We start from the raw sequence: 27,484 nt of genomic DNA on the forward strand, positions 1-27,484 counted from the left end.
GATTTCAAGTCAAAAACTAGGTTTGACTTTCAAGTACTTAGGTTTGTGCATATGAAACCTTCCAAGAACGAGGATATTATTAACTAGAAAATCATCTTTGTCACTGTTCACAAATGTAATATAACCGGAGGGTGAGTGAGTGTGTGAGTCAACGCGCAAACCTCGCGAGAGATTACGAGAGTTCCGGTGTTGTGATGATGAACGTCCCTGCCAACATGGCGGTCAGCATCCGCGGCCGTCCGATCCGGAGTGTACGGATGAGAGGCAAGTTAACGGCACCCACACCCCGTTACCACGAGCAGCTGCAGCTGTTTATAGCCCTCTGCGTGTGTAGCATCCGTTGGAGCGCGGATAAGGCCTCACGGTATCTTTATTGTGTCGTTTTTTGTGCTTGACAGGTCGGAATGACAGCGGGGAGGAGAATGTACCGCTGGATCTTACGCGAGGTGAGAGTCACCGTAGATATCATAAGAAACACATTCATAATGCCTCTCTGTAATAATAACCAAGAAATGATCAAATTCAACTTAAATCTACGAAATGGTCATTAGTAATTTCCCATCTGCTTTATCTGGCCTGCAAACAGGAGAATAGGACTGGATGAGATGTTGACTGCCTCAAAACCTAATGGTTTGCTTGAACAGACCGGATTATTTACGTTTGAGTGAAGCCTCAGATATGCTGTCTAAGCTAGGCTTCTCACTAGAATTTGGTATCTGTGTGTTGTTTTGATCTGTAGTGCACAGCCACATCAATTTGGGTTGTCTAGTAAACATCTACATGTCTTCAGAATAGCTGCAGTGCATTCAGCTCGGTTAGACTGTATCAGTAAACAGTCATTGGCTTATTAAAGCATCTCGATGGCTTCGTGTCCTTGCATGTTGCTTATTAAGTCTGTGTTTTAAGGTTTCAGACTTTTGATACATCTAAGCTGGTGGGTGTTCGATGCAAAAAGTCTTTGACGAGCCTGATCTTTATGAATCTCCCCTTGCTAGTGTGTTTGACGTCTCTCTTGAGAAATGGAAAAGTTTAATTGCAATTGCTGAATTTAGGCCATAATACAATTTATGTGCAAAAATCAGTTGCATGGAAGATCCCTAAAGGTTTTATTTGAGTTCTGCACAGGGAAAATAATGCTTCATAGTGGATATGGAGATACATTATTATGTGATATGTTTATGTTGTTATACGCCAAACAATGTGATTTTAATTCAAAAGATATTTTAATAAAATTAAAAATGCGTATTTTCCTGTCCTGGATCCAGACATTTTAATTAAGGGTTTTTGCTTTCCACAGAACCCTCAGATAACATGCGAGAGATCCTTCAGAACATCGCCAAATTTCACGGGGTCTCCAACATGAGGAAGCTTGGCCACCTGAACAACTTTGTTAAGGTACTAGAACTTCCATTTATGCTGGTTGTTGTTCAGAAGCTGGTCTGCGCCGTGCTTGTGTATGATTTTAGTGATGAGAGAAGATCATGACCAGGTCTGCATGGAATCAGAAGATGTCTTCATATATTTTACACTGATTTTGAGGGAAAACATATGCTGAATTGTAAATGTGAATATGGTAGAATCATTTATTCAATGGTTTTGTGATTGAAATGTTATATGAACAAAATCCTCTGCAAAAACCTTCAGAATATAGACAAAATTGTAAAGTTGGGTGCGTGTAAGTGCAGCTGAATTGGAGATTCAGGCTAAGGAGAAAAAGAAAACAAAAGAGTCTTTAAAGATTTTTGTTATTTTGGCTTGTAACTTAAATATATAAACTGGAAACTAGATATCTTAGAACTAGAATAGCATTGAGACACACACACTATACTTAAAGCATTTTGCACTAATATATAGCAAATCTCAGCTGCAGGATTGCTGACGTTGTTGAAAAATGCATTTATATTATCACCCAGCTCTGATCTGCTAAATGCAACTTTAAGACTTGAAGATGTTAAGATTTTATAAACATTAATGTCATCATTTTCTATCAAACTGCGTTGAAACAATGTGTTTTGTGAAAAGCGCTATATAAATAAAGTTGATTTGACTTGCCAAAGAGGGATAATTGTTTTTAAATCATAATGCAATGTTTTCGAGACCTGGTCTTGTGAGCAGATCTGTAAAATCGTAAACAGCACAGCAGCAGGCAGTGTGTGTGTGTGTGTGTGTGTGTGTGTGTGTCTGTGTGTGTGTCTGTGTGTGTTGACGGGTTGTTTATCTTAGTGGGCGACTCTTCTCGCTTTCAGTTTCTTTCTGAGCAAGATTTTTTTGTGTATGAGAGTTTCTTCTCAGTGGGACTGAGGTTAAACTTAAGACTTCTAGTGCAGAAGTATGTGTGCAGGTTTTGTGTGTGTGTTTAAGGGGGATTTTCTCAGCTTTGGAGAATAATAACTCAAGTGGTGTGTGTGTGTGCATGAATGCTGTGTGTGGCCTTTTAAGGATGCTGAGATAGAGGAGATCTAATCCTCACTGAGGGTCACATGACCCCTCCTGACTGCCTGAGCTCTGACATCATCATAAACACATACATATGCATGCTCAGGCTGCCAAGGTCACTACACTCCACAGTAACACACACACACAAACAAACAGGTTTAGGAGAGTCATTTTACACTGTAAGCTCAGCTTAGTGCAATAGTTGATGTGTTTGTCTCACTTCAGTTCATGCAGCTCATCATTACCAAATGATGTTTTGCAACTTTGTTCACTTTCGAAACAGGTTTGAGAGAATGTAAAGAATGAATTTGTTAACTTAATAATGTATCATTTTAAATGCATGTTTCCTGTTTTGGATGTTGATTGGTGAAAACAACGTTCCTGCAAGAAATCTAAATTTGTTTACATGTTAGAAACTAGATGTTCTAGTGGAGTGGCGACACTTAATGTTACTCAAAATAGTATTTTTAGTATTTCTTTCCTGCTTTTCTAGTATTTCTATTTTAATTGTTTTATAAAGCTCGGTAACATTATTTTAATGTGTCTGAAAGGAGCTTCTTTACTCACAAGGACTGCATTTATTTGAGTAAAAAACAATAATATTATTCAGTATTTTTGCAAATTAAAATAACAGTTTTCTTTGTGAATTTATTTTAAAATGCAAATTATTCCTGTGATGCAAAGCTGAATTTTCAGCATCATTACATCAGTCTTCAGTGTCACATGATCCTTCTGAAAACCGTCTGATATGCTGATTTGATGGTCAAAAAATATTTTTTATCACTATTGATTTTGAAACTAAATATTTTGGCTTAATATTTTTGTGGAAACTGTGATACAGATAGTTCAAAAGAACAAACTTTATTTGAAATAGAATTCATCCTTGCTGAATAGAAGTATCATAAACTTTTAAACAGTAGTAAGTCCTGTGAGCATGATTATATATTCGTGCATTAATCGCTATAAACAGTCTAATGAACTTCATGACTTGGTGTAAGATTATTTGTGATGAGTGTCTTTCTCTTTCTCTCTCAGCTCCTGAACAGTGTAAATCACTGTGCAGAGAAACTAGGATTTACACATGAGGAAATCATCATTTGGTAAGTAGAACTTTCTCGTGCTGTGTTCCAAAACCTAGTGAGCTAGTTGCGGACTACATAAGTCATCACAAACACAGTTGAATCTCACAGATGACTGATTTCTGTGCATCATTCTCTCTCGATTGTTTTAGTCTGCGTGTGGCGTTGCTGAATGAGGTGAAGGAGGTTCGGGCTGCAGGTTTGAGAGCACTCAGGTTTCTGATCCGTGACAGCAGCGTCCTCCAGAAAGTTCTTCAGCTGCAGGTGGATTACCTGATCTCCAGGTGAGCTCACACACCTGTTTTGTGTCCTCCATGTCTTCCGCTTCCATTAGGTTTAAAATCGACTTGACCACCCTTACTGACACTGATCAGATAAGAGCAAAACTGCAGATGAATTGAGCTGAATGAAGACAGTGTAGACTTTTGTAGAGCTGCTTTATATTAGTTTCACCATTGAGAAATTTTGTGACATCCACAGGGAGATGGAAAACACATTGCACACGTGCGCTTTAAAATAGTCATATGCCTTTCTCGATGAAACTGCCTAAGTTGACTAACTGCATTCTCAAACAGCAGGCGTCCACTTCCAAAAGCAATGATTGCGTTTATTTGTGTTTCGTCTGCTCCGTCTGAGGTGCAAGTCATTTATTATATATGAACATTATTATATTTAGTGGCTTCTCCTACTTTTCTTAGTAATATTAAGTGCCAGTTTAACAGGAAGTGGCGTTTTTCTTGTCATTAGACTCATAGAATGGAAACAGTGCTTTATGTGGAAATGTTTTATGCAGCATGTGCATACGTTAAACTCACAACTTTGGATGGAAACATAGCTTTTGAATCGGTTATTTTCCTGTTTATTACTAGAAAGCTGCACTGTTAAGGAGCTCTATATAAATAAAAGTGATTTAAGTGCACAAAGTGATAATGTAGATGCACTTCTGTCTTTTGTCATCTTTCATCATATTTTCAGATTTATGAAATAATTTGCTTGTCTTCAAGGTAAACTGAAAATGTGAATTACGATTGGTAAACACTGAGGTGCTCTGGTGGGAGACGTGTCTTGGTCAGAAAGCCTCAGATGGGAAGGTTAATGGTCTTGCATGCGTTGATTTGTGTTCAGGTGTATTGACATTCAGCAGAGCAATGAGGTGGAGAGAACTCAAGCCCTGAGACTGGTCAGAAAGGTACATCTTCTAACAGCACTCTTGCGCTCAGTGCGTAACTTGTGTATGTTATTTGTGTTGTTGGGTGAATTTGAGCTCAATCTGTTATTTTCCTCATTCAGATGATAACCGTGAACGCACAGCTCTTTCCCAGCTCTTTAACTAACTCTCTGATCGCGGTGGGGAACGACGGGCTGCAGGAGAGAGATCGCATGGTTCGAGCCTGCATCGCCATCATTTGTGAACTTGGTGAGTTACAGCAGTGGCACATTTGTTGAGACCAGCATCACTATTATTATGGCTTACACTTAAGGTTAGTTTTAAAATTTGGTGCGTATCATGCCTCAAATCATGCTGCTGATTGAGGTGAGGTATGAAAATGCTTACCTTAGTGAACGAACAGGTTAAAAATATTTAATGGATTACAGATTCTCAATGACAGTTCTATGACAGATTGATATAGGAGTGGTTTATATTTAAGGCAATGTTTTGTAAAATGTTACAATTTGATAACAATTCTAAAATAGTTTTTTTATTTGAAAAGTTTGAGAATTGTACAATTTATCAAAATTCTAAAATATTTTTTTATTTGAAAGATTTGTAATTTTATTTTTAAAGTTGTTAAATGTAACATAAGAACTTGCATACATTTCAAGAATCTCTTTTAAACTAATCTTTTCCATTAAAATATTATCAAAAAATTATTATAAAATATTTATTTATTTATTTATTTATTTATTTATTTTTGGGATTCTGTGTTTTATGGTTTAGTACAGAAAATTTTTTAATTGCCAGAATTTTTTTAAGTTTAAATAAATCTGTGTCAATGACACTATCTTTTGTCAAATGCTCTGTGGATGAGGTTTTTCTGGACCCACAAAGAGGATGCAATTTTTTTTATTGTATCTGACTGTGGGCTAAATATTGGACATTATTTTGTTCATTATCAAAATAGTCTATTTATTTTGTCAATGAATATCTATTTTGACTTATTGTTGACTGTTTTATATGATATAGGATTTTGGCATATATATATTTATATTGTAAATATTGGTTTGATATGGTTGTGTTTCCCAGCACTGAAGAACCCTGAGATTGTGTCACAGCGGGGAGGTTTGAGTACCATCCTGAAGAACGTCATCGACTGTCAGCTGAGCCGCATCAACGAGGCCCTTATCACCACCATACTGCACCTGCTCAATCACCCGCACACACGCCAGTACATACGCGCTGATGTAGAACTGGAGGTATGTGTGTGTGCATGCGGTGGCACAGTGGCTTCTGCATATGTTCATTGTTCATATTTGGCTTGCATCATTCCCCATTATAAAATAAAAATGTACTTAAAAATTGTCTGACAGTAGTAAGTGAAAATCACCAAGTGCACACGTAGCAGTGAGGAATATGTTATTTTATTGTTTCTTTTATTTATTTTTCAGCAAATCCTTGCACCTTACACAGACTTTCACTACAGACACAGTCCTGACACAGCAGAGGCACAAATCAAGTGAGTTGCATTTGTATATTTATATACACACAGACACATACACATACATATACATGCTTTTGTGCATGTTTCTGTGCCATTACCTCATATACCTGTAATGCATTGGAATTATGTGCATTTCTGACATTCACTTTTTTATGAATCGTTGTGTTCCATAGGGAGGACAGAGAAGCTCGTTTTTTAGCCAGTAAAATGGCCATCATTGCAGCCTTCCGCTCGTGGTCAGGTATAAAATCTACTGCATCTTTATCTAAAGAGTAGAAAAGGGAAGCACTCTCCACTTCTGCTCTTCATCCCTCTCTTCTGCTTTTGTCCTGCAGGTATTATCAACCTGTGTAAATCAGGGAACTCAGGGGTCCAGTCTTTGATAGGCCTGCTCTGTATACCAAACATGGAAGTCAGGGTGAGTTTTAAATGCCTTTTTTATGTTTGTCAGTAAAACATAAATATTTGAATATTAAGCTGTTTTCAACATTGATAATAATAAGAGATGCTTATTGAGCAGCAAATCAGCATATTAGAATGATTATGTGACACTGAAGACTGGAGTAATGATGCTGAAAACTCAGCTTTGCATCACAGAAATAAATCACATTTTAAAATATATTAGAAAAAAGATATTTTAAATAGTAATAATATTTCACTATATTACTGTTTGACTGTATTTTTGATCCAATAAATGCAGCCTTGGTGAGCATAAGAGGCTTGTTTTAGACATCTATTTTAACTAAAACATTTATAAAGTTAATTTAACTATTTAAAAGAGTGATGAATTGAACAAGTGTGGAAGCATTGTTTGCCAGTGATTCTCTGAAATAAATCAGTTTTAAAGCTGTATCTATTTCTTATTTTTGCATCTTCAGAAAGCCTTACTAGAAGTCATGTATGAGATCTTCAGGTTGCCTGTTCCTTTAGTGACAGGAGATTTTGAGGAAGCCCTGCACAGCGTGGGTAAGAAGCACCTCTATTCCTGAACACATTTAATTTAAACAGAAACACCTCACTGACTGCTGTAGAGGAGTATCTGTAAACTCTGGTTGCTCTTTCTGTCTGGGACGTGTGTTTCATGCTGATGTTTGTGCCGTTCAGACCCCAGCAAGTTTCAGGACGGCTGGAGACTATCTGATGGGTTTGTAGCTGCAGAAGCCAAAGTCATATTGCCTCACCGGGCACGATCTAGGTGAGACTCGCCTGGCAGCAATACTGGAATATTCTGGAGAAAATGTTGCATTCATGTTCTTGTGTTGTCTGTTACCAGACCAGACCTCATGGACAACTACCTGGCACTACTGCTGTCTGCCTTCATCAATAGTGGACTACTGGAGGTGTGCAATCATATGATCACTTGATACAACGCTTGATTATCTTTACCTTTAAAGGAAGGGGTCTGTGATGTCCTTATTGATAATGTTTTTGGTTAATCAGGGTCTAGTGGAGGTGGTGACCAGCAGTGATGGGCAGATATCAGTCAGAGCCACCATACTGCTTGGAGAACTTCTGCACATGGTATTACATTACTTCAGACCTGTAAACAGGGCTCATTACCTTTTTACAATTCAAAAATATTTATTATGAGGCCATGAAATTGATTATTTGACAGCTTAGTGTGTTTTTATAAAAAGATCTAGCTTTACTTTCATTAAAGCTACCATATTTTTCGGACTAAAAGTCGCACCTAAGTATAAGTTGCATCAGTCCAAAAATATGTCATGCCGAGGAAAAAAACATATATAAGTCGCACTGTGACTGGACTATAATGCTGTCATACCAAACGCGAATAGAGCATCTGGCGCGAATGATTTCAATGTTAAGTCAATGCAAAGGCACGTTTACACGCGTCTCGAGGTCTCGCGGCGCGAATGAGGCGTTTAGCGCAGCGCAGAAGACGCAAATTCACCTAATTAATGACGCGAATTGATGCGCGAATAGAGCTTATCGTGCGAAATGCGCGTTAAGTGCGAATTGGGCTTTTCGTGCATTTAGCGTTTGACCCGAATTTGCGTCTGCCGCAAGAATTAAAAAATTTGAACTTTGCCGTCAATTCGCGCTGCTCTCGGTGGATACATGATGACGGAGCTCCTGCTGGTCATGTGGAGCTCATGTCTCAGAGATCGGCGAAACACATTTTTTAAATAGACGCTGTCATTATAAATAAACCGCATATTTGAGTTTAAAACAACTACATTCTCGCCTGAAATACTTTTAAAACTACATTTCATGACACGATAACAGTAATATTTTGAAAATTATCCGAATAAAAATGGCGGTTGAAAATGCTGCGTGAACTCAGCTGGCAGAAGCCCCCCCCATGACGCGAATTCGCGTCTGTTGTGAAGTTAATTTCACGCGCGAATGAAGCGAATGGTCTCAAAATGGTCAAGCGGCAAACTAGACGCGGTAGACACGAATTTGATGCTCTATTCGCGTTTGGTGTGAACACAGCATTAGTAACATTTATTTAGAACCAAAATAAAACATTACTGTCTACAGCCACGAGAGGGTGCTCTATGTTTTCAGGTGTAGGCTACAGGAGCACTGAGCAGCATAGAGTGCCCTCTCGAGGCTCTAGACGGTAATGTTTTCTCTTGGTTCATTACTCTTGGTTCATGTCAAATGAGTTTTGCTAAATAAGTCGCAGAACCAGCCAAACTGTGAAAAAAGTGTGACTTATAGTCTGGAAAATATATAAAATAGCTTGAATTAAAAATAATATTTTTAATATTATTTCTTTTTTTTTTTTTACTGCAATTTATGTACTTTATTTTCGTTATGTCTGCAGTGCCGTTAACTAAAACTTAAATGATTTTAGGGCTGCTCTGATCACAATCGCCGATCATTAATGCTCATCTCGTCAGTAAAACCGCTGATTAGAAAACCGGCTTTACTGACGAGATGTGAATAACGATCAGCCGATCGTGATCGGAGCAGCCCTAAAATATTTAAAAAATTGCTTTTAGTACTTGACAGTTGAAAAATAAAAATCTTAATGGATATTTTAAATATAAATAAAATACATTTGTTACAAAAGCTAAAGAACTAAAATGACTAAAACTGAAATAAAAACAAATCTAATCAAAGCTTATAAAGTTTACAAAAGCACCTAACAGAATTATGTAAACTAAAATTAAAATTAAAAAACAAAAAAAAAATAGAAAAGCTAATTGATAATGGATGAATTATTAATAAAATAATAATTTATGGAAAAAACTTCCTTAGAAAAAAACTTATCATGAATAAGAAGATAAATATAAATTGTAAATATATCTAGACGCATTGAGATATTGAGAATATAGTTGTTCGAATTTGCTTTATTTGTTATGATATGTGCTTATTTGTGCGTATTCTTGCAAAAATGCAAAAATCTTCAATGATCCTAAAAACTTTTTTAGTTAGTAATGCACCATAGTCAGTGATCTGTTAACTAGTAAACCAAATTCTAGACCTGCATTTGGACTGCTGTTTAATTTTTCCCTTTAGCCTTTATTTTTGGACCTGAAATGTCACTTTTGTTCACATAATGGTTCTTCTCTCTTGCAGGCCAATACGATTCTTCCTCACTCTCACAGTCATCATCTGCACTGTCTGCCCACGCTGATCAACATGGCTGCTTCCTTTGACATCTCTCAGGAGAAACGGCTGTGAGTGCAACAGCCAAGAGACAATCGTCCGAACGCATGTGTCAAACAATGTCAGGCAATTCATTCTCTTACCTTTAAATCTTGTGTTTTCCAGGCGTGCCAGTGCAGCCGTGAGCCACCTGAAGCGTTTCCACGAAAAGAAACGTTGTGGCCCCAAACCTTACAGTCTTTACCTGGATCACATCCTGCGCAGGACGTCCAACTCCAGTCACAAGAGAGAGCAGCACCAGCGTCTACAGAAGGACATCTTTATTTTGAAGGTACACGCGCTGCGTATATCATGCATCTCAAAACACCTGTCAAGTACATGTCCAGATGGATCATTTCACCCCAAAAATCAGAGAAAAGAGATAAGAAATTAATAATTGCTTTAAGAAAATTTCGCCTAATTAAAGACATTGCGATTTTTTGCGTTGTCACATATCCTTTACTCAACTCTGATTGTTGTAATGTAAGGAAACATGATATTTGAATTGTAAAGTGCTTGCAGATTTGTTGTACTACTTTGGATTTGTACTGAATTTGGTATGTGATATGTTTCTGTTAAATTCACCTGGTAATGTAATACAATGTGAGGCAGCAGAAGTTTCTGAGTTGTCTGTGTGGTGCAGGACACTGAAGAGGCGCTGATGATGAACCTGAGGGACAGTCAGGTCCTCAATCACAAACAGAACCTGGACTGGAACTGGATTCTGATCATCACTATACTGAAGGTAAACCAGGAACAGGCCCAACTCACTCTCCCTGCCATGTTTGGATAGAAGATGTATCAAGATTTCCCCCAAAATATTAAGCGGCCCAACTGTTTTCAACTGTTTGAGCAGCAGATCAGCATTTTAAAATGATTTCCTGTGACACTGAAACTAAATGCAGCCTTGGTGAGCATAAGAGACTTCTTAAAGCAGCATTAAAACATCTTTCTGTGGTGTTTTTTTTTCTTTCTAGTGGCCAAATGTGAACCTCAGAAACAACAAGGACGAGCAGATGCACAAGTAAGAGCAGCGTGTGGTGACCTGTCATGAACATCATGTGCTACATTTTCTAGAAGCTCTAACCACAGACTACATCTCTACTGTATGTTTGATTGTTTGTAGGTTTGTAAGGAGGTTGCTGTATTTCTATAAGCCCAGCAGTAAGCTGTACTTGGCTCTGGAGCTGGATCACGCCAAAGCCAGGCAGCTGACGGTAGCGGGCTGCCAGTTTAACCAGTTCCTCTTGGATTCGGAGGAAGTGAGAACGGAAGACCTTTGAGCCTTTGTTAAATTACTCTAGAAGAGTTAACAGCAGCAGTTAACTTGGTTCATGTTCTTCCATTTCTGTAGGACGGTCAGGCGTATTTAGAGGAGCTTGTGAAGGATATAGTCCAGTGGCTCACATCCTCTTCTGGGCTTAAATCTGATCGTAGTCTTCATAGCAACGGCCTCCTCAGCACCCTCAGTCAGCACTACTTCCTGTTTCTGGGGACTCTGTCTGCACATCCGGCTGGAGTCAAAATGCTGGAGAAATGTGGTGTTTTCCAGTGGTGAGAACACCTTGTTTATAGAAACGTTGTTATTTTGGCTACTGTATTTTTCGGACTATAAGTCACACCTGAGTATAAGTCGCATCAGTCCAAAAATACGTCATGATGAGTAAAAAAATTTATATAAGTCGCACTGGACTATAAGTCGCATTTATTTAGAACCAAGAGAAAACGTTACCGTCTCCAGCTGCCAGAGGGCGCTCTATGCTGCTCATTGGTAGACTACAGGAGCACTGAGCGGCATAGAGCGCCCTCTGGCGGCTCTAGACGGTAATGTTTTCTCTTGGTTCATTTCTCTCGGTTCATGTCAAATTAATTTTGATAAGTCGCACCTAACTATAAGTCGCAGGACCAGCCAAACTATGAAAAAAAGTGTGACTTATAGTCCGGAAAATACGGTATATGAGAAAGAACTGATAACAACACATTCCTAATCAGGTATTCTGGATTCCAAAGGTTTTTTTGAAACCTTGCATCTGTTCCATTAATTCACAAAGACATGCAGAACATACAGGCTTCATATTTAATTAATATTCACACACACTTTGTATATTGCATTTTGATTGAAGTGTACTGACATCCTCTGCGGTTTACAGTGAAATCCATTTTTATGACTGGATTCTGCGATTCCATCCGCATTTTGACGATTCCCACAGCTTTTAACGTTTTACATTTTAGTAAAGCTATTTTCATTTTTAACTTTGTGATGTAATACCCTGGCATTAAATTACAGAATAGTAGTTAACTCTGCTGTACGACTGTTTGTAATGCAATGGTTGAGAGAACAACGGCGGTTCTTTCTGTCTTCTGATCAGCGTAATCAATCTCTTAATATTTTTTCCTCTTTTTTGGGGGAAAGTTATAAGAAGGAAGTCGTGGAAAGATTTACTTATTTAATTATTAATGCATTTATATTTATATATATATTACCCCTTTAGAATTTTACCCTACTGTGATGAATTTGGGAATGTGAAAAGGGTTGATAAACTGCATAAAACTGACACTTTTGTCCAGGTGTGTTAATACTGAGGTACCACCGTAGCAGAGTGATTAAGTGAGTTTGGTTTGATTTGTTTCCTGCAGTCTGTTGAGCTTGTGCTCGGTGAAAAACCAGGATAACCTGCTGAAACTAACGGTCTCCACTCTGGACTACAGCCGAGACGGACTCGCACGAGTCATTCTGTCCAAGATCCTCACAGCAGCCACTGATGTAAGATCACGTTAACATCTTAGAATTTGCTAAATCTAAAACATAAACGTATTTGTTAATAATAATTTAACTTTAACTAAAATCAATTGAAAATGGGTTATACTGTATATAAATATATCGCTTTTATCCAAAGCGACTTATTTTTACCTATCATGTGTTCCCGGGGAATCGAACCTATCTATCTATATATATAGTTTGATTTCTCCCTGTTTTTCCTGTTACAAAACAATTTAATTGTTTAATTTAATAGTTTTGCTTTGATTATAGATATATTCATATTTGTAAAAATATAATAGCTATATATTTTTATATTTCCAACTTACCTTTTAAATACAACAAAATAATACACATGTAATATGCAAATGTTTTGTTAATGCTACAGTAATTTGCATTCGATTTATGTTCGGTAATTAAACAATCACTTAAATTACTTTTGTGATTTATAAAATGTATTTTAACTGTATTTAAATTTAAAGGGATCTTGGATGCATTTTAGAGTAATTCACACTATATTTCCTTTTTCATATTCAATGCAACTTACCTTGTAATATGCATGTTTTGTGTTAAGATGTTTGCATGAGTCTTCATTTCATTAATGGTTATTATTAAAACAAACAAATGTGTTAAATGTTTGATAACAGTGATATTCTTCCAGTTAGATTATTGTAAAACATTTTTAAGTTGTTCTGACTGTATATTAGAATCTATTTAGCGATTTGTTCTGTTTGTCTGGTTTCAGAACTGCCGTCTGTACGCCACCAAACACCTGCGTGTGCTGCTGCGCGCTAACGTTGAGTTCTTCAGTAACTGGGGGATGGAGCTGCTTGTCACACAGCTGCATGACCACAACAAAACCATCTCCATGGAGGCGCTGGACATCCTGGACGAAGCCTGTGAAGAGAAGGTAATCCGCATCAGCGCTACAGGAAGTCCATGATGCAACGCAGATCATTAGTTCATGTACTTTCAAAAAACAAACATCACCCACAATGCTGATTGGTTTGTATCAGTTAAATGTGTTTCTTACAGGAACTCTAATGTCTTTATTTCTGCTGTCTGATCATTATAGGCCAACCTGCACGCTCTGATCCACATGAAACCTGCTCTGTCTCACCTGGGAGAGAAGGGCCTTCTGCTGCTGTTGAGGTAACACAGGTCTTGGTTTTCACTTTAAGTGTGTTTACTACATTAATGTATCGCTTAAAAAGAAACCTTTTAACTAGTTTCACGAACTGGAGATTGTGAGAGAACTGCATAGGGTTTGTGAGTGGACAAAAAGCTAACAATTAAATAAATCATAAAAATGTTAAATGAAAATAAATATTTTTTAAATGAAACAAACAAAATTAATCAGTTAGTAAAAATATGAGATGGATATAAAAAACTTTTTTTTAACTATTAACCAACATCAGAGAAGCAAGTAAATGTTTCGGGTCAAAGAGGTTCAGCTGAAAAAAAAAAAAGTTTTGGGAATACCTGAGCTAGTTTTTATATTTCTGGCCAACATTAAAACTTTATACTGCATCACACAGAATTATTCCCCATTTTGCTTTTTAGAGTCTAAAATAAGTATTTCTATGTAGCTGACTGTGTGATATTTAAAACATTTTAAGTCGAATATCCAGCAAAAATAACTTTTGTAATATGCATTCATTATACTGTATATTCTGTTATTGTGATGTAGAATTATATAGAATTGTCATTGTATCTTGTTCATACTGCATGCCTGTAGAAAAAAAATCTCACATTTCTTTGGCATTGGATAAAATTATACATTGTCTTATATTTTCATATTTACTTTCAATTTTTAATGCAACATACATTAATAATATATATGTAATAAGTAAAGGTTTTATTGGTGCTACAATGATCTGATTTTCATTAGTGTTCTGAATGAATCGTTCAAGTCATTTTTGATAGTAGTTCATGTGGATTTTATTTCAAACTAAATTTTGTTTTAATGAAGTTATGGAACAGTCATATATAAAGATATATAATATTTAAGTAAGCTTATAATTTGTTGTACTCCTCATCTCTAAGAGACTCTAAATATAATGTGGTAAATGCCTCTCTGCTCTCCTCTAGGTTCCTGTCCATCCCAAAAGGCTTCTCTTATCTCAATGAAAGAGGCTATGTCAGCAAACAGCTGGAGAAATGGCAGAAGGTGAAAGCATCAATCCACTGACTCTCTCTCTCAGCCTGTGGTTTTACGTCTGTGTCTGTGTTGGTTCCTCTTGAATGCAGGTGTATTGAGCCGTGTGTGTTTTCGCAGGGGTATAATCTGAAGTATGTGGACATGATCGAGGAGCAGCTGAATGAAGCTCTCACAACATACCGCAAACCTGTCGACGGAGACAACTACGTCCGCCGCAGCAACCAAAGGTCTTAGCACTAATGCTTCTGAATGAAGCTACTTATAAACATGATGTATACTTGTTTTAATCAAAGCATTTATCTTGTAGGTTGCAGAGGCCAAATGTGTTTCTCCCTGTGCATTTATATGGGCAGCTGGTCCATGATAAAACCGGCTGCCTGCTGCTGGAAGCTCAGGTACCCAGTTACACATGCACTGCCTGCTATGCCTCTATAGCATTGGTTGTTTTTGTGCACTTATGTGTTATTTGTGTGTTTGTTAGGGTGTTATCCCGGATCTTAGCTACACAGTCCGTTCTCCAGTGTTGGATACATGGGAGGGCATTAAACAGCTGAAAGCAGCGCTGTGGGCTCTGGTCAGTGATAGTTTTTTGCATCCTTGAATATCTCTGGTGTCATTGTATGCAAGTTTACGATCATTTTCAATATTTCAGGGCAACATTGGCAGCTCAAACTGGGGACTGAACCTCCTACAGGAGGAGAACGTGATTCCAGATGTTATTGCTCTGGCTCAGCACTGTGAGGTTCTGTCCATACGCGGGTAAGATTGTCTAATACAGATACGTATCTGGTTATTTACAACCTTTAATGCCCACGGACAGGATCTGTGGGAACATTACACATGCATACATATTGTAGGGTAATAATTTTCCACAAAAATGTTCATCGGCACAACTGTTCAACATTGATAATATTAAGAAATGTTTCTTTTTTGCAGCAAATCAGCATATTAGAATGATTTCTGAAGAATCATGTGAAAATGAAGAGTAATGATGCTGAAAATTCAACTTTGTATCACAGGAATAAATTACATTTTAAAATATATAATAGTTATAGTATTTCACAACATTAATGTGTTCTTATTGTATGTTTAATAAACTAAATGCAGCCTTGGTGAGGATAGGAGACCTTTCAGAAACATTTAACAAACATTGCACAAACTTCGAACTCTTGAACTGTAGTTTTTAACCAAAATTTTTTTAAACATAGTCTCATCTCAAATGGATGATTTGCAATATAATCGCATCCAAAATATATTTTGTATACAAATTTTTATTAAATTTACAAATGCATGTCTATTTATATTTACATACTAAGTACACGCAGTACTCACACACATAATATGTGAACAAAAGCTTTTATTTTGCAGCACTACTCCTTGTTTTTTTTGTTTTTTTTTTACTCTCAAAACTTCACAACTTCACAAAAATGGCAGTAGTGCAGATTGAAATAAGCTTGCATCATATCCAGTAGTAACAAGCAGGTCTGTGTGTGCAGCACGTGTGTGTATGTGCTGGGTGTGATCAGCCGCACGAGGCAGGGCAGTGATGTGCTGAAGGCTTTGGGATGGGACTCGGTTCGGCACAGTCGCAGGCAGCAGTGGCCCGTCGTCCCTGATGAAGTGGATGCTCCGCTGCCCAGTGAACTGTCATCTGTGCCCAGCACGCTCAGCCTCAACTCGGAGTCCACCAGCTCACGCCACAACAGCGAGAGTGAAAGTCAGCCCAGTGAGTCCATGCACATGCTAAACATATCAACTTTAAAATATTTCCTCATCTGTTTTTCTTCTTGTTTGCAAGTAAAATATCTAAATATCCTTAAATGGATTTACTGTTATAGTAGTTGCATCACTGTTTAGAGAGATTATATCGTCGTCTTTTTATTTTGCACCACATCTCTAAATTCACTAAATATGCCAATTGAGTAAAATAAACAAAAAAAAAAACTCTTTTTAAGTTGTTAAAAATTATTTTTTAACTTTTACTTCGTTTAAAGTAAATTGATAATGTTAAAAGGATGTTTACATTTAGCAGATGCTTTTATTCAAAGCAACTTGCAAAAGAGAAACAAAGGCAATTTATCCAAGAGGGTTTATCCAGTATTTGTAATATAGTATCATTTTCAAAATAAACTTGATTTGGAAGCAAGCTAGAGAGCTGTTACTTTAGATTATATATATATATATATATATATATATATATATATATATATATATATATATATATATATATATATAATCTAAAATAACAGCACACATAATATATATATATATATATATATATATATATATATATATATATATATACATATAGTTAATTTTTTCATCTAATATTTGTTTTATTTTATTTTCACCTTTTTAGTTAAAAACATGTACACAAAAATGTATGATTATGTGATCATTGCAATCTGTTGTTTTTCATTTTACATCCATTGTAATATTTGACGTCTCCCTTAGGTTTGTATTTCATGGACGATGACCGCGAGGGTTTGGACATGTACGAGGACTCTTCTCTCAGTATACACACAAAATCCTCAAAGGACAGAAGCCCTTTCACCATCCTGACCCCTTCACATCTCCGAACCCGCTTCCTGAACTCCCTGTCTCTCCCCAGTAAGAAGGCACGGAGCCCCAGTGACACTAAAGGCACGACAAACGCGGGAAAATCATTCGAGGAGCTCCGGCTCATGCGGCGCAACCGGACCATAACAGAGCCCTCGAGCTTCTCTCCAGGCCACTCGGGACAGGGCGAGGTCTTTTATAATGGCGGTCGCATGTCTCACAGCCCAACGGTCAGCCTCGAGACTTCGTTTGTGGGTATTAAAGCACTAACAGAGTCGTATGGCACTGAGGGATGCTCGGATTCAGAAGGCAGAGGTCAACACAAGGCTGTGACCCCGAGTGACGGTCAGAGGGAGCGGAGCAGCAGGGAGCGTTTGACCTGTGACGGTGCGTCTGTACTGCCCGGCGGCGGCACGTTTAAGAGCCGCAGTCATAGCTTTAACACAGACACAACCACCAGTGGCATCAGCTCCATGAGCTCCTCCCCCTCCCGAGAGCCCGCCTCCTCCATCGCCATGGACACGGACTGCGCCAGCCTCAACACGGTGGTCAGCGCCAAAACTGTGAAAATGCAACACTCGCTCATTCCTCATTCCAACCACAATCACATCCTGTTGTCCAAGTCTAATTCGACGTCGCTGGTTGTTCCCGGGTCCGCGCACACGCTGCCGCGCAGGGCACAGTCGCTGAAGTCGCCCTCCGTGGCCACCATCAAGAGCCTGGTGGACTGCAGCTACATCTACACGAGCCAGCGTGACGCGCTGGGATACGCCACGCTGAAACGCCTGCAGCAGCAGAGGATCTACCCGTCTCTGTCACACAGCGAAGCGCTGGCGTCTCCTGCTAAAGACGTGCTGTTTACAGACACCATCACCATGAAAACACGCAGCCTCGACTCCCGGCTCACGCCACGCAGGTACACTGCATTTACTTCTACTTTTACGTCTTATTACGAACATGCCACTTTAAGGGGTTAGTTCCGACAATAATGAAAATTAAGCTATAAATTACTCACCCTGAAGTCATCCTAGGTGTATATGACTTTCTTCTTTCAGACGAATTCAGTTGGAGTTATTTTAAAAATTGTCTTTGATCTTTCAAGCTGTTTGATGACACTCAGAGGGTGTTGTACTCCATCCGACCATGAGAAGCTTGATAAAAAGCTCACACAGCTTAGAAGGGTGAACAAAGGCCTCCTGTAGCATTATTGTAAGAAAAATATCCATATTCAAAACGTAATAATCACTTTAATTCAGCTTGCGCTCACAGTTTGTAAAATGGACGCATCTCCGCGTGGATGGAGCATGGAGGTCAGCACTGTGCTTGCGCCGCTCAGAAGTGATGCACAGGGAAACGCAGTGGAGAGATCAAAACAACGGTCACTAATTAGAAGTACAAAACGAGTATGTGGAAAGAAGAATGTCAGATGATTTTGATATAAGCAAAGAGGAGACTGGTTTAGAGCCCTACGGGGGACTGTTTTCATAAACCCGCAAACAGCTATAATTTCCAGCTATAATTTTCTTCTCAACTTCTTGTGTTGACTTCATTTCTATGACACACCAGTGTTCCCCGCGGGTCTCCCGCGAAATGTTCTGACCGCCCATTCCCGCCCGCAGCAACGGTAAAACCGCCCACTCCTGCGAGATTTGCGTTGGGTCCCGCAGGTAAAGGAAAATTTACTTCCTTTGCTCCGGTTAACAAACGTTGGTTTTCACGAGACTCATCGGTGCATGCGCAGCGCTGACCTCATACATCACTCTTCCGTAACTGCTTCTGTGTACAACTGTGAGTACAAGCTAGATTAAAGTGATTATTACATTTTAAATGTAATAAACAAAAAAAACAAAAACGCATTGATTTGCTACAGGAGGCCTTTGTTCACTCTCTGGAGCGGTGTAAGATATGTTTTTTTTTTTTATGGATGAGCTTTTTATTAAACTTATCATGGACCGATGAAGTGCAACACCCGCTAAGTTGCATCAAATAGCTTAAAAGATCAAAGACCATTTTTTAAATAACTCCAACCAATTTTGTTTGAAAGAAGAAAGTTATATACATCTAAGATGACTTTCTAAGATGACTTTCTGGCTTAATTTTCATTTTTGGCTGAACTAACCTTTTAATTCATGTAAAAGAATTTTTGGGGAAAATATATATTTTAATAAAAACATGTTTCATAATAATGCAATGGTCCAAAAAGACTGAATGAGGTTAATCATTATTTATATAAGATAGCTGTTTTTTTTATAAAATAAATACATTATTTTATGTTTGTTGAGTTGTTTGTTTGGGTTGAAGGGTTTTTATTTTATTGACCTATATATGAAAGTGCAATTGAAGATTGGGGTGTTTTTGCTGGTTCTCAGGTATTCTAGGAAAAGGTATTCTGGGCCGTTTACCTCCCACCACAGAGTGCCCAGAACTCATGTGCCATGGTGGGTAGAGAAAGTAGGATCCCCTAATTAGCTTGGACCTGCCGTAGAGTTTATAACATCTCTTCCCGTGCGACTACAGATCCACGGTCATTCTCCCCTGAATAGTTTCCCATCTTTCACTCATATTTGATGATGGCTGATTGGCTAGATACTAGACATGTGCTGGTATTCGGTAATGCGATATATCACGTAGCGAATATGCACAATATACGATATTGTTATTGGGGGCACTTCTAAATACTGTGAATCAGAATCTGAATGAGCTTTATTGCCAGGTCTGTTTACACATACAAGGAATTTGTTTTCGTGCTTCTGCAGTGCAACAGAATGACAGCGACAGAACAAAAAACACTTAATAAAAGAATAAAAAATACAAATAAGTAGGTAAGGAATAACAATATACAAATTGACAATTATATGTGCAGGTATATTACAGTAGTTATATATTATATATTACAATAATTATTACAAATTATTCAAAATTTGGAATGCATTTTAAGAATAACTTTCCCATCAACTGGTCAAAATGCACAACATCGCTGCGGTATGCTGCTTGAAAGACACGTGTGCGTGGTCTGATGTAAATAAGCATGCATGAGAAGCACATGGAGAACAAGTGAAAGACACGTTGAAAGCACATTCTCTCTCTGACAGCAGATGGCGCTAAACTGCAGGAAATGCAGCCTTTACTCTGGAAACCCCATAAATAAAGCAGCTTCGCTACTTTCTAAAATGTATTAAAATCATTTAAATAGCCATTCAGATTTGTGTATTCTATGGTGTTCATCAGAGCGCCAAATAAAATAAAAAAATTAGATTAAAAAGGCTACTTTTTTTCTAACTTTTACATTTTAATCTGGACTACAACATGCCCTAGATATTGTTTTAAAAGTGTTCTGATTCTTTGTTTAGTCACACTTTACATTAGGGCTTCATTAGTAAACTTGAACTGCCAATGAAAAATTCTTCTGAACATTCATTAATCTTAGGTATTCCAATATTTAATAACACGTTGTTAAAATCGAAAGTTGGAGCTGTGTTATTTAATGAGCTAACAGGAACTAAGACTTGTATTTTTTAACAAAGATGAATAACTTCTGTAGCAAATGTAGCTATTGCTCATTGTGAATGTTAATGGTTAAATAATGAGGTCTTTTGCACTTTAATCTGTGGAAAACTTTTAACTTTATATTTTTCTGTATTGCTTTATTGTATTTTAAATGTTCAGTTATTTTTGTTCTAAGAAAAAAGTTATTTAACCTGTTATACTGTATTATGACAAATTTTTTAAACTACAGTAAATTTCAATATCGTGATAATACCGTATACCGTGATAAAAGCATGAGAAATTAATTGCAGCAGGAAAATTTGATGCCAGTGTCCTGACATTTAATCATACCCGTCAGATTTTCCTACCAGGGTTTACTGCGCATGCGCACATCAATATTGCATCCTTTTTCTCATGCTGAACAACAATATTTAATGTATCTGCATTACTGTAAGGTTAGGTTTAGGGTTGGGGTAGGTTTAGACTTTAATAAACTCTAACTTTACAGGTAGCATGTTTCGTTGTTGAAGTGTACTACACACTGTTTTAATTGGAGGTAGCAAAATCTGACAGGGTAGGACAAATCGACAGAACACTGGCATATCCCTACTAGATACTAATAGACCTCTAAGACTAGATGCTTCTGGAAACAGTCCTTTAGGAAACCCACAAACCTTGTAGATGTAGTTTGTGTCTGTGTGCGAATAAAAATGAAAGTCTAGAAGGTTTGTAGGATTTAAAGCTAATGTTTTGCAGTGGGTGTGCTTGTGTTCGCTCTCCTCTCAGGTTTTTAAAAGCTCTGAGTTTTGCGTCTCTGGATAAGGAGGACTTGTTGAGTCCGATCAATCACTTCACCCTGCAGCGCTCCTCTTCCCTGCGCTCCATGGTCTCTAGCGCCACCTTTGGCTGCAGTGAGGACTACATCGGCCTGGCGCTGCCCCTGGACATCAACCACATGTTTCAGGTACATTTGTTGTGCCTTCACCATGTGAACTTTTAGTAATACATCTGTAGAGTACATAGAGGCTCATGAGAATTTGATTCAATTTTTATTGGGTTGGTTCATTTGAAGGTGCAGTCATTTTAACTTTTTTTTTTTATTTATTTTTGATCTCACTGTGGGCATAACTCTGATCGAGTGACTTATTTAACAGAAGCAAGCATGTGGTCATTTTTTGATTTAGACTTATTTGTTATTTGTTATTTTCACATGTTAGATGATAAAAAAATACCTTAATAGATTTGAATTAAAGGCGGGAGCCTAGTTTTAGTGACCAAAAAAGTTCAAATATATATGTCAAAAACTTTTTTTTTGTAGAAAATTACTGTGTTTTAACTGAGTAAGAGTGTAAATGTTTGTTCACATATAAGATTTCACTTTATTTTTAGATTAAAGAAACATCATATTTCCAGAAGAGAACAAGCCCCCCTGCTGGAGAAAAATCATCCAAGTTTCTTTTTGGAGAATCTGATGGTATGACTGCTTGCTGCAACAACAATTATTTCTGTATTTGTTATTATTATTATTAGTGGTAGGAATAATAATACAACTATTTTAATAATGAAAAAAATTCAGTACCTTTCTAATGTTTGTGGTTGGTAAGATTTATTCTGCTCTTCATTGATTTGATCAAAGATACAGTAATATTATGAAATATTATTATAATTTTAATGAGTTGTTTTTTCTATTTGAACATACTTTAAACTGTAATTTATTTCTGTGATACAGTGCTATATTTTCAGCATCATTACTCCAGTCTTCAGTGTCACATGATCCTTCAGAAATCATTCTGATATGCTGATTTGCTGCTCTAGAAACATATTTAATTATTATCAGTGTATACATTTTGGGGAAACAAGATTCTTTGATGAATAAAAAGTTCAAAAGAAGTACAAAATCTTCTAGACCCCAAACAGATTGTGTATAGAATGATAAGTAAATGAATAATTCTATGAAACAAATCTGCATGTTTCTTGTGGGTTTCTTAGACGCGTGTGGTGGTCCTCTACTGAAGCCGCAGATGAGTATCACAGAGCTGTTAAACAGCAGCCGGTTGGAGCAGCAGCACCTGCTGGGAGCCGATGAGAGTACAGGTCTACAGGAGCACACCGAGCACAACTGCCTCTACTGCAGCGCCATCAGCATCCTCGGCTCACACACACACAGCCACCTGAACAACACACACACTCGCACAGGTGAATTTCAGCTTCATAAATCAGTTTTTGTAAACCTGCTGCTTTCAGAAAGGAATAACTGATTATGAGGAATCTGGTCGTAACTGGAAAGGTTGTAGGTTCAAAGCCCAGATTTGGGTAAAGAGGAGTAATTTAGTTTGTTTTGTTCCTCATACCCATACCTCATATCTCTCCGGCAGATCTGTCTGATGGTTTCTGTCAGTGGCACAGCCAGCCTTCCCACAATCACCTGGAGGTGGTCACCCAGTCCAAGTTCTCGGGCATCTCGGGCTGCAGCGACGCGGCCGTCAGTCAGGGTTCGACCAGCAGCACTCCCAGCTCAGAGCTCATCCTGGGTGAGAGTAACAACCTTTTATTCTGGAGTTATTTAGTGTGTTGAAAATTTCTTGAAGTTTATGTTTTACTGGGACATAATTGAACATACAGTACAGTACAGTACAATATATGAAACATTTACAATAGTGTCAAAGTTCTTTTCAATCTAGACTTTCAATCTATTACTTCAATAGTGTCTGGATAGAGTGAACCTTGCAGGTGTTTCTTTTTTTTTTTTTTTTTTTTTATAACCAAACATCCTCTTTGTATTGAACTGGGCTGATACAAAACAATTATGCATTTTTATGCATTTAGCAGACGCAAAGTGACTTACAGTGAACAACTTTCCCATCCTAACATGTATAAAAATTAAGCTTAAGCGAAAATTATATTTATCAAAATAGTATATTAAAAAAATACAAAATTAAATATATAAAATAACTTAAATATTTAAATGAATAAGTATATATTTTTAATCATATTGATATATTTTTTTCCAATTCTATTTGTATTTATTTTTGTTGTTCTGTCCAAAGGAGCAACACAACTTTTCAACCACAGCATATGTAATAATTAAATGTAAAATATAATAATAATAATAACAACTGATGATGATGAGAAGCAAAATAAATTAGAGTATAATTTTTTTTAAAACAATATATTTTTAGTTGTGTGAGATTAAATATGAATTCATTTGACATGTTTTTGTCTCTAGACAACTGATAGATGTTTAGTTTTTTTTCTACTATCCAAACAAAATACAAAACATTTGCAACTTTTCCACCCAATCGTATATAATTAAATTGAAATAAATTAAATAAGTAATAGTAATAATTATAATAATAATAAACATAAATTTATCAGAATGGTATTGTTTTTTTGTTTTTTTTAAATAAGTTAATCAGTAAAAATGTGAAACTATTATGTCAGGGACCTCAGAGTCATTTCACTCATCTGCTTATTAACAAATTGTATAAAAGGGATCCATATCTTAATAAATACATCAACTTTTTAGTAAATATTTGTTTAGCATGTAAAGTAAAAGTAAACTTTACAAGTAAAGTAATAACCAAAATCCAAATGGTGTCGAGATGTAAACGTTAGGAGCTAGTTCAGTATCAAAGCAGTGGAGGTCAATGAAAAGTCCATGATGGAAAAAGAAGCATTTATGTGTATGTATCATATAGGTGGCAAGGCGATATCTGAGGACGGCCCGGCCTGCAGAGTTCTGTTGAGGAAAGAGGTTCTGCGACTCGTCATCAACCTCAGCTCTTCAGTCGGCACCAAAGGACACGAAACCGGACTGCTCACGTGAGAAAACACTGGAGAAATTCTGTGCCAGTGTGTGTTCTGTGCTTGATTTAGCTCTGTGTAACGCTCTACTGCCCTCTGCAGGATAAAAGAGAAGTTTCCGTTCACGTTTGATGACATCTGCCTGTACTCCGAGGTCTCCTTCCTGCTGGCCAGCTGCATGTTTCGTCTGGCTTCACGCCGCTTCATCCAAGAGCTCTTCCAGGATGTGCAGTTCATTCCGGTACGGCCTCTCTTCTGAAAGGACTCGGAGTTCATATTGCTCAGAAAAGTTATAGTGTGTAGCTTCTACATCTTTTCACAGACTCTGTCATACTAGGGACCTCCAGTATTTAAAGCTAAGATCTAAAGTAAGCTATGAAGATCTTTTATGCACTATTGTGTCTGTGACGTTGACTGTTCCTGTCTGCAGTTGTATGATGAAGCTGAAGCAGTGCTGAATAAACCATCGCAACCTGTCCCGGGGGACACTGAGGAGTCTTGATCCCTCCGTCAGCTCCGCTATCCCATCACCTCACCTCACCTCACCTTCTATACGGCACAGAGAGACACAGAGGAATACTGAAACAAACCCTTGGACTTCAGACTGTGTTTCTGAAGAGGAGCAGTTTACCAAAAGATATCTTCAGACTGTGAAACAGGTGAACCGGAGCGCTTCAGATGGTCCGAACAATACGGACGTACGTGTTTACAAAGAACGATCTAAATGAAACGCTGTTTACACTTTAAGAGCGCCAGATGCACGGATGAGATTTTACTTTAGAGTTCACTGCACTGGCGTTTGTACATATCCACCCCGTCCCAATATTTCAAAAGATCACGCAAACACTACAAAGAATTCAGTGCGAATGATTTGACTGAATGAATTCAGGACTTCCAGAACTGAAAGAGCGGGTGAAACATTGATCACATTTGTACTATTTATTAGTTTCTTTTCTTTTGTACACGTGTTTGGATTTTTTAAGACCTCCAGACAATCAGAATCCAGTGTTTCGGGGGAAAACGTTGTTTGCGATATGCGAACCCTTAGTGTCACACATCTTTCATTGGAAATCTGTCATCTGCGTACGGTCTCTGTAGGAAATTCTCCGAAAGACGCAGGTGAAGCGCATGCGAGCACTGATACACACACACACACACACACACTCGATCACAGAGCTAGTTTGACTCCTGACAGTCTGGATCTTTTAAGGGTGAAACTCACCAAAGCTGTCCAGATCATGTCCTGATCAGATTTAATCAGATTTCTTTTTCTGTAAAGCCCAATTTTGAGAAATATGTTTGATTGTCATGAAAATTGTCATAATGTAAAATATTTTAATGGAAAAATGAATTGCATTTTTTGCAATCTGATTTTAGAGTGAGATGTGACCCAGATCTGTGTGAGGTTGATTAAAACAGAAAATCATTTTGACTGTGTATATTATACATATATTATACACATATTAAGCCCATTTACGACCATTTCATGTTTTTTTTTTAATTACGATTAAGCACATTTCTGTAAAAAATTATGTGGTGGGGTGGGGGTGGAGGTTGTTGAGAAAAAAAGTTACGTTTATAACATCATATGTGAAATAAAAAATAATTTGTTAAGGTATGAAAATCACATGGGATTTACAACACTATTTGACTATTTTGTGAGCAAAATATGCTTATATTTAACATTAGGCAAAAAAAATTTAATACTAGTACCTAAAAAAACAGCTGAATTTTCTTTATGCAAAGTACATACTTTTTATTTTTAGTTTGTGTTTTTCATTCTGAAATGTTCATGACAATTTAAGCACATTTCCATTGCGAATTCTTCAATTATTATATGGTGATCAAAATCTCCTTAATTAAAAGTCCTAAAACAGGCTTAATTTCCTTTATGTAAAATAGATTTTCTCTTTTTTTTTTTTTTTTTTTTTTTTTTTTTGCATTCTGACATTCATAACAATTAAGCACATTTCTCTTACAAATTCATGTAATTGTAATGCTAACACATGATAGCAGAATTTAATATACTGATAATATATATTTGAAAATAATAAAGTGTGCTTAATTTTCATGACAGTTATGTCACAATGCTAAATAATATTCCTAAAAACAAGCTTCATTTTTCTTTTTCTTTCAAATTTTTTTTAGTGAAATGTTTATTATTTTGTTATTCTAGTCAAAATGATTTTCTCTTGTAATCGGCAACATTCGCCTGCACTCTTAATAGTGAAACTTGGAATATTTCTTCAATAAGCGGCCAGAGCGCTGGTTTAGAAAGAGTTCAAGTATTATCTTGACATTTTGTCTATACATTGCTCGCGTTTCCCTTCACATTGCACCTTTGAAATGCATTTAATCCCAGTGTGTTTCCTCAAGCGTGCACTGAAGCGTCTGACATGTTAAAACACTGGTATTCAGATCTTCTTCCGATCGTAGCAGTCTTGTAGTAAGCCATAGTTCTTGCATTGATGTTCTCGACGTGTTCCTGATGTTCACACAAAGCACTGATCGAATCCATCTTTCTTGTTCGACCGAATCCATGAGTAGATTGCATGCTGAATCGACACAAACCCAGTTACTTATTTATTAACTGCAAGACTTTTTGTTAATATGTGTCTCAGCGCTGCTGCTACTGCCATCAACTGACTGTGATCTGATTGGCTGAAGAGAGAGTGCCATGGCTTTCGCCTGGGCTACGGATCTGTACCGTAGTGGCATGAGACAGAAAAGAGATGAAAAAAAAATATTTATATTTTTCCTAAAAGATGATCTTGTGAAAGATGGTGTAATTTAAAGGACTTTTGTTTTTTGTTGTGGTTTCCCTTGTAAACTGTGTACAGTGTGTTTTGGGCACTTTCAGCCCTGGAAAAAGCAAAGGGATATATAATTAAAGAGGAAAACTCATGAGTGCATCGATGTC

At 37.3% G+C, this 27,484-nt stretch overlaps 1 protein-coding gene across 2 annotated transcripts; it reads left to right on the top strand.

Moving 5' to 3' along the window:
• The first annotated feature begins 157 nt into the window (after positions 1 to 157).
• LOC127957752 (rapamycin-insensitive companion of mTOR) lies at positions 158 to 27,476 on the top strand. Of its 2 annotated transcripts, none has more exons than XM_052556407.1 (38): positions 158 to 264; positions 399 to 446; positions 1,298 to 1,395; positions 3,472 to 3,536; positions 3,668 to 3,799; positions 4,641 to 4,704; positions 4,806 to 4,932; positions 5,761 to 5,930; positions 6,123 to 6,190; positions 6,349 to 6,416; positions 6,511 to 6,593; positions 7,054 to 7,141; positions 7,280 to 7,370; positions 7,449 to 7,515; positions 7,616 to 7,696; positions 9,728 to 9,828; positions 9,923 to 10,088; positions 10,440 to 10,541; positions 10,774 to 10,820; positions 10,923 to 11,058; positions 11,151 to 11,350; positions 12,434 to 12,560; positions 13,300 to 13,464; positions 13,630 to 13,706; positions 14,646 to 14,724; positions 14,833 to 14,942; positions 15,023 to 15,110; positions 15,197 to 15,289; positions 15,368 to 15,474; positions 16,212 to 16,441; positions 17,170 to 18,190; positions 21,547 to 21,724; positions 22,150 to 22,234; positions 22,750 to 22,956; positions 23,136 to 23,291; positions 24,459 to 24,582; positions 24,667 to 24,805; positions 24,995 to 27,476. In XM_052556407.1, the coding sequence occupies exons 1-38, from the start codon at positions 195 to 197 to the stop codon at positions 25,064 to 25,066; spliced, it is 5,130 nt and encodes a 1,709-aa protein (XP_052412367.1). In that variant the 5' UTR covers positions 158 to 194; the 3' UTR covers positions 25,067 to 27,476. The 2 variants fall into 2 exon arrangements, with proteins under 2 accessions (XP_052412367.1, XP_052412366.1); XM_052556406.1 differs by having other exon boundaries at positions 201 to 264; positions 21,517 to 21,724.
• The last annotated feature ends 8 nt before the right edge of the window (positions 27,477 to 27,484 follow it).

Source organism: Carassius gibelio, chromosome B5 (assembly GCF_023724105.1).
Source record: "Carassius gibelio isolate Cgi1373 ecotype wild population from Czech Republic chromosome B5, carGib1.2-hapl.c, whole genome shotgun sequence".
In the NCBI taxonomy this organism is placed as follows: Eukaryota; Metazoa; Chordata; class Actinopteri; order Cypriniformes; family Cyprinidae; genus Carassius; species Carassius gibelio.